This window comes from Populus alba, chromosome 17 (genome assembly GCF_005239225.2).
Source record: "Populus alba chromosome 17, ASM523922v2, whole genome shotgun sequence".
Lineage (NCBI taxonomy): Eukaryota > Viridiplantae > Streptophyta > Magnoliopsida > Malpighiales > Salicaceae > Populus > Populus alba.
In genome coordinates this window covers 18,985,603-18,993,873 of record NC_133300.1, presented here as the reverse complement: position 1 = coordinate 18,993,873, position 8,271 = coordinate 18,985,603, and the positions used below count along the sequence as shown (strand labels likewise).

The window sequence follows — 8,271 nt, the reverse complement described above, 5'->3', positions numbered from 1 at the left end:
ATACTCCTAAATATCAAATCTAGATAACATAAATGTAGCTGGCTTTCAAGTCCACTATTTTTTGGTGTAAGTATGAGTTGAGCTCAAATGAATATAGATTTGACAAGCTGTTAGGTTCAGCACCTCTTGAATCTGGCTACATATTGAGCTCAATTGGACATGAACTTAGTGAGCTACAAGACCAACCATGCTTGAGCTTGATTGCACACTAAGCCTAATTAAGCATATGCTTTGTGAGCGGTAGCACATTGTTGACCTAGTATTTTTAGGCTTGGTTGCACATTAAATCTAATTAAGTATAGGTTTAGTAAATTGTTGACCTATCATTTTTATAATTGATTGTGCCGTAAACCCTAATAATGTGTAAGTATCATTCATTTAAGTTAATTTACATGATCAAATTAATATATTTTGTAAAAATTAAACAATGTTAGAATAAAGTCTAATATTTTCCTTGTCATCTTAACTCATGCAAATCATCTAGTAAATTCCATACCTGTAATTACATACTTTTTAAATAATCATCTTTCTTTCCATCAAAGTAATTAAACTCGGTTCTCATTTCAATCTATTATTTAATTCAAAGCCAGGATAAGTAAGGTAAAATAATACTAATTATTTAAAATAATTTTGTTTTATTTTTTTTGAAAAAATATTTCTTAAAAAAATAATTTAAATTTTGATTAGTTAGACTAAATTACCGGTCAATTTTGGGTTAATATTTTTAACGCTTGGCTTTGATCAAAAGATGAATAACTAAGTTAAAGTATTTAGTGTTTTGATGTATGGAGGATAATATTTTTTTAAAATATTTTAATTAAAAAATGTATTAATTTTTATATTTTTAATATCAAAATCATAAAAAAATATTAAAAATAATAATTTTAATAATTTTTCAAAACAAAAACATTTTTTTAAATTCCCTCGTACTCTCTTTCAAAAGCAAAAACTCCTCGAACCCCATTAATGAAAAACCAAGTATGATCATATTTCATTGATCCACCCCAAACAGATCCGGGTCGGTCAAATCATCCTCCACGTAAACAATCCTCCTTCATAAACCATTGCTGACACTTAACACACGCCTTCTTCCTCTCCACCATTTCTTTCCCAGTAACACTTGAGATCTCAAAAAGTAACACAAAATGGGGTTAGGCTTATTAGCTTCAAGGCTCTTAAGACCTCAAACTGCAGCCCGAACCCTTCTTCTACGCTCCATCGTGACCAAACCGGAGCTTCAATCACCCGAACCCGCAACCGCCCCACAACCCGACCCAACACCTGGTATTCCGCCGCGAACACCATTGGGTGGTGCCCGAGTTCACTTTCCGAACCCGGAAGATGCAATCGAAGTGTTTGTTGATGGGTACCCAGTGAAAATCCCGAAAGGGATGACTGTGTTACAAGCTTGTGAAGTTGCTGGTGTTGATATTCCGAGGTTTTGTTATCATAGTCGGTTGTCGATTGCTGGGAACTGTCGTATGTGTCTTGTGGAAGTGGAGAAGAGTCCTAAGCCTGTTGCTTCTTGCGCTATGCCTGCTCTTCCTGGTAGGTTTTTTGATTTTTTTTATCTGGCTTTTTAATTTCGATTGTCAATTTGGTGGAATTGAGTGGAATTTGTTTTAATCGTGAGTATATATCGGAATTTTTTGGTAATTCATTGTTAGGATTTTCCCCTTTTGTGTTTTTTTCCTTGAAATGATTAGTTTTTTATTTTATTTTAATTATGAGTGGAATTTGTTTTAATTGTCAGTAAAGATTGGAAATTCTTGGTAATTTATGGTTAGGATTTTTCCCTTTTGTGATTTTTTTTTTTGTTGAAGTGATTAGTTTTTTTAATTTGTTTTGTAGGTAGAAATGAATGATAATTTATGTCTGTGATTTGGCTTATTTTAATTAGAATTTGGAGTGTTGGACTTTTCTTTTTTGGGTTTTTTGAGCTGGATGGTGAATTTGGTGGAAATGAGTGTAATTTGCGTGGATGTTGAGTAAAGATTGGAAATTTTTGTTGTTTATTTGGGGCTTTGCTTTAATTGTTCATTATATAACTTGTTTTTTGGGTTTTTATGACTTCTTTGGGGTTTGATTTTTTAACTGGTTTATTTGGTGTTTAATTTGGTAAAAATGAGTGCAATTTGTATGATTATTGATTGAAGAACAGAACATTTTTGATAATCGATGGTTTAGGCTTTTGGCTTTTTGTGATTTGGGTTCTTAGTTCTCTAATTACTCTATTGGTAGAAATGGTGATCGTGTGATTTTGATGGGCTTAAGTGGTAATTGGTGTTCATGTGGTTTAACTGGGTTTTCAATTTAGTTCTGGATATCCATTTACCAATCGAAAATGGGATTTAATTTATTATATATGGTGTTATTTTTTTGGAAATTGGAATCTTATGGATCATTTCATTAAAAAGGATAAGCTTTAATTTGGCATCTGTTTGCTCATTTGTTATAATAGATTTGTGTCTTAGATGCCTTGAGTATGAAATGCAATGTAACAATGTGGTACATTTGGGGGTCTAGATTATGTTGTGCTTTAATTGTTTGATATATTGAACATTCTATTATTTATGATTTTTGCTTTCTCCCAAACAAGTCATGATGGGTAATTCGTTTTTAGTTGGATGTTGTTCTTAAAGCTATTGTTTTTCTCGTTGCTTTTTTTTTTGTTTCTTCCCCTAGAGGTTCATTTAGATGTGTATTATTTTGTCTCATTTTTGTTTAGTTCACCTTTTCAAGTTTGAAGGTGATCTCTTTTGCTCTTTTGAATTTTTCCTTGTTTTCTGGTCTTGTGACTGAGAAACTAGTTGGTTTTAGTTTCTTGCCATGTGCTCAGCAGAAAATTTGTTTTTATTTTATTATGATTGATTTAATGTTTCTAGTTTTTTGGTTTGTTTTTGCTCTCAATGTCAATGTTTCTGATTCATTTGCTACTTTAAAAGCTTCATCACACACACACATAAATGATTCATCTCAGATTTGATTTATGGCATGCATTGTATATGCAAATGCATTTTGATTTACTTATATAACTATAAGAAATGGCTATTTTATGATGCAAGCTTTTTGTATGAATTCGCATGTATCCTTAGTTTTTCCCTTTTGTTTCATAATCTTTTGTTTTAGGATCTTTTGGTTTCTTAATTTGTTGATTGAAGTTTCAGGATTGCATAGTTTAAGAATATGTATTCTCTTTAGTGTATGTTTTATTTCTTAATGATGTTTCATTTATCAGAGGGTTTATATTGTAGGAATGAAGATTAAGACAGACACACCTGTGGCAAAGAAAGCACGAGAAGGGGTTATGGAATTTTTGCTGATGAATCACCCATTAGATTGTCCAATTTGTGATCAAGGTGGAGAGTGTGATCTTCAGGATCAGTCTATGGCATTTGGATCTGATCGTGGCAGGTTCACTGAAGTGAAGCGATCAGTTGTCGATAAGAATCTTGGCCCTTTGGTGAAGACTGTGATGACTCGTTGCATTCAGTGTACAAGGTTTGATTCTGAAACCACTTGTTCATGTTATCTATTATACGAACATGATTATTTTGAATCATCAGACTTATTTTTTTGTGCAAGCAGCGTGGAATATGACAGCATATATGTGCATATTCTTTAAAGCAATAATTTGACTTTCGGAGTGCAATGCAATTACTTCTGTTTAGCCTTTTCAATTAGGATAAATTTCATACTTTGGACAAAAATCTTCATGCTGCAAAGAGTTACCAGATCTTGTCAGTGAGTCATTTTCCATTATTCCCCATTGTGGTTGATTTTTCTTTTCTGTTTTTGATGAATGATACACTGAGACCTTGCTAGGGTTTGAATCCTGGACTTTGACCCCATGATTAAGGTTTTAAGAGATTACTTGGTGCAAATTGGGTTAGACTCCACTGCTCATTTCATACTTGATTTCTTATCTCTGTTTTCAGTCTTCCACTTAAGGAAGCTAGTGTAATCCTTGCCATTGTTCTGACATATCAAGAAATCCAATCTCTATTCAATATGATAATATTCTTTTATTGTTCTGTTTCTTAGATGCGTTCTCCTTTGACATCTAGTAGTTTGCGTTTTCATGCTTTTGTCACCTCTCCCTGTTCTAAATACATTTGAAAGAAATTTATGTGGCATGTCCCCCATTGATGAATAGAATAATTCCTAAATTAGTTCTGCATACAATGGAAAAACTCTTATCCTTTACCCCCTTTTATGATTAACTTGTTCAGAAGCCAACAGGTTTTGGTGTTTTTCTTTTTAACCAACTTAGTTGGTCTTGGATAATCTTCCTTTTACTTTCTTGGTTAATCCATTTTAGCATTTCATATGTTGTTTCATTGATTTTTTTTCACTCTAGTGATGTGATCAAGTTAGGTCATGTGCTGTGGGTACTGCATAAAAATGAATCTTTGATGTAATTGCGTGTGAACGCAGCTTTGCCAAATTATTTGATCTGTAAGCTTTGCTAATGGTTGAAGATGCAGTTGATGTCTTTGTAATTTGCCATAAACTTGTAATAAATCTTTGATGTAATTGCATGTGAATGCAGCTTTGCAATATTAGTTGATCTGTAAGCTTTGTTAATGGTTGAGGTTGTAGTTGCAGTTGCAGTTGATGTCTTTGGAATTTGCCATCAACTTGTTCTTGTTTTCTGTCAGCATTTATACATCTTGATTATAGTTTTGTGCACACTGTGCTATCTTATGATGTGAACTCAAATATTCTTTTGGGATCCTACAGGTGTGTGAGGTTTGCAACAGAAGTTGCTGGGGTTCAGGATCTTGGCATGTTAGGTCGTGGCAGTGGAGAAGAAATTGGAACTTATGTTGAAAAACTTATGACAAGTGAACTATCTGGAAATGTGATAGATATCTGTCCTGTGGGAGCCCTTACCTCAAAACCTTTTGCATTTAAAGCTCGAAATTGGGAGTTGAAAGGTACAGAGACCATTGATGTCTCTGATGCAGTTGGATCCAACATCCGGATTGATAGCAGAGGTCCAGAGGTCCTGCGCATCACTCCACGGTTAAATGAGGTAGACTCCCTGCACTGCAGTGTGTTATTTTCATTATTTTTCAGATATTTTTTTGGTTGGGCTAACCAAAATGTCAACTTGCTTCCTTCTAAAACAAATTTGTCTTGTTCTTTGAAGGGCTCAGAATTTTTTGTGAATAGGAAATAAGGCTATTGTTTTATATTTGGCAATTAGGTTTACCAAGTGGCATTGCATTTTATCTTCGTTCTGGTGTTGACAAGGATTTTATGAGTTCAATAAATGTTAAACTATACAAAATCCATCAATTTACTAGTAGATTCTTTGCTTGAGAGGGTATGAATAGATCAACAGCTTAATTGTAGCATTCTAAAAGTAGGCTGCTGTGTTTATTCTAGTTTTATGTTATGCAAAATAAGTTAATGTTCAGTGATGTTAGACCCGCTGTTTCAGTTTGTGAAGGACTACTGGGTCCTCTTAACTTGTTTCTTTTAACAGATTGATTTATGATCTTATTGCTTTGATTTCTTTCAAGTGAATGACTTAGAAGACAATCAAGCTGATTAATTCTGGCTCTTTTGTTGTGTATTTTACATAAATTAATTATGGGGCAAAGCACTTCAATATACTCTGTTTTAAATATCCTACTATGATTATAATAGATTAAAAAGGTGAAGAAAAAAAGATCAATAATTTCTGCTTTTATGTCATGGATTTTTAATTGTTTTTTGGTGTACAAGACTGCAAGGCCTGTTCATGATTTTGGACTGGCCTATTTCAGGATATAAATGAAGAATGGATATCAGACAAGACTCGGTTTTGCTATGATGGTCTAAAGAGGCAGAGGCTAAATGATCCTATGATTCGTGGCACAGATGGGCGCTTCAAGGTCGTGAGCTGGCATGATGCCTTAGCTGTGGTTGCTGAGATTGCCCACCAAGTTAAACCAGAGGAAATAGTGGGGATTGCTGGTAAACTATCTGATGCTGAATCCATGATGGCGCTGAAAGATTTCTTAAACAAAATGGGGTCAAATAATGTGTGGTGTGAAGGAAATGGACCTAGCCCAAATGCTGATCTTCGATCTGGATATATTATGAACTGTGGCATTAGTGGTCTTGAGAATGCAGATGTTTTCCTCTTGGTTGGCACCCAGGTAATCGTATGGACATTTTTAGTCATTTATAGAATGGAACTCTTAGATTTCATCTGTGCTTTGTGCTATTTCTTTGTGTATGACTTCACAGCCATTAATTTGTCTTCTGTTTGTATGACTTCTTGAATTTGTTCTTTGCACTTGTACACTGTTTTACACTTTTTCCTTGCCACATTGACTTCAAAATAATCTTGTTTCCAAGGCATTTGGATTGATTGAGACTTTGTCATTATCTCATATATTGTTTGCTGAATGGTCAGCCAAGGGTAGAAGCTGCCATGGTTAATGCCAGAATCCGCAAGACAGTTCGAGGAAGCAATGCTAAGGTTGCTTATGTTGGCCCTCCGACAGAATTCAACTATGATTGTGAGCATCTAGGCACTGGCCCTGAAACTCTTACTGAAATTGCAGAGGGTTGCCACCCATTTTGCTCAACACTTTCAAATGCCAAAAACCCTGCCATAGTTGTTGGTGCTGGACTCTTTGAGAGATCAGACAAGGATGCAATTTTCTCTGCTGTTGAAACCATTGCGAAAAATGGAAATGTTGTAAGACCTGATTGGAATGGTTTCAATGTGTTGCTTCTCAATGCTGCCCAAGCTGCAGCACTTGACCTTGGACTTGTGCCAGAATCTATCCAAAGTATTGAGAGCGCCAAATTTGTGTATCTGATGGGTGCTGATGATATGGATTTGGAAAAGCTTCCAAGTGATGCCTTTGTTGTTTATCAGGGGCACCATGGGGACCGAGGCGTGTACCGTGCCAATGTAATTCTCCCAGCATCAGCATTCAGTGAGAAAGAAGGGACATATGAAAACACAGAAGGGTGTGCGCAGCAGACTTTGCCTGCAGTTCCAACAGTTGGTGATTCCAGGGATGATTGGAAGATAATTCGCGCTCTTTCCGAGGTAGCAGGGGTGCAGTTGCCCTATGATACAATTGGGGCTGTCCGATCTCGGATTAGCACTGTTGCACCAAACCTCTTGAGCATGGACGAGAGAGAGCCAGCTACCTTTTGGGCTTCATTGAAGCCTGAGGTTAATCAGAAGATGAATTCAGCTCCTTTCCAGGCTGCTATAGAAAATTTCTATATGACTGATTCTATTACCAGGGCATCAAAGATAATGGCTCAATGCAGTTCACTGCTGCTAAAGAAGTGAGTTCTTGATTTGTTTTATCTTTCCAAAAAACTTGCAAATTCACTTTTATTTGTATAATCATTCAAGCCGTGCAAGGCCTTGTTTGGCAAAGGGGCAAGCTTGTGGAACTTTGGAAGTACATCCAATAAGGTTACTTTTGGATTCTGTTTATTTCACTGTAACATGTCCAATGTAATAGCATTTCCCTGTAACCTTTTTGTGTGTAAGACACTGGACTTCCCAGGTTTTTTTTGGCTCAATCTTATAAGATGCTCCAGTTTGCGGCAGCATCTACTTTTGTTCACCAATTCTATTTAATAAAGAAACATCCTCGTGGAGTGAAGTTATCTTTTTAGTTATTTCTTATCCATGGTGGGCTAGCGTGTTAATTAAAAAAGCAGGTTGTCTCCTCATTACTTGATAAGCTCTTTGTTCACAACTGTTGAAAACCATATTCAAGGAGTTTCCTTTTAGCAAGTTTCAAGTAGCTCACTGTTTGGTCTCTAACCCTCCACGAGTGCATTTTGCCATCTCCATTGCAAGCTTCTGTAGCTTCTTACCCTTAAGCATCTTGCCATGATCTCAACCCATTCGCTATGCGGTATGGACCCCAATTTGTCCCACTTTAGCAAACTATAAGGTGCTACTTTGGCAGTTAGGGACAATCTAGCAATGAAGAAGGAATGCCTACCTCCTTCATGCATTACACGATTCATTGGATTTTACATCAAATTAAAAAAGGGCTGTTGAGTAGCAGACTTGGTATTTGAAGATATTTGAAAACAACAAAAAAGAAAACAATTGGAGATATTTGAAGCACGTCGTGTTGCACATTGATCATGGAAACATCTCATAAAACAAGAGTAATTATTTATTTTGCTCCTTAAATTCATCTAAAATTGCTGTTGTTGCTCATAGATGTTCAGAAGCATTATTTCTACAAGTTCCATGACCAGTAATATCAGTTTCCTGTGACTCTT

General features: G+C 35.5%; 1 protein-coding gene across 1 annotated transcript; it reads left to right on the top strand.

Moving 5' to 3' along the window:
* The first annotated feature begins 950 nt into the window (after positions 1-950).
* Positions 951-7,595, top strand: LOC118028965 (NADH dehydrogenase [ubiquinone] iron-sulfur protein 1, mitochondrial). The gene is made up of 5 exons (XM_035032715.2): positions 951-1,548; positions 3,255-3,501; positions 4,744-5,038; positions 5,778-6,152; positions 6,413-7,595. The coding sequence occupies exons 1-5, from the start codon at positions 1,146-1,148 to the stop codon at positions 7,310-7,312; spliced, it is 2,220 nt and encodes a 739-aa protein (XP_034888606.1). The 5' UTR covers positions 951-1,145; the 3' UTR covers positions 7,313-7,595.
* Positions 7,596-8,271: the final 676 nt, after the last annotated feature.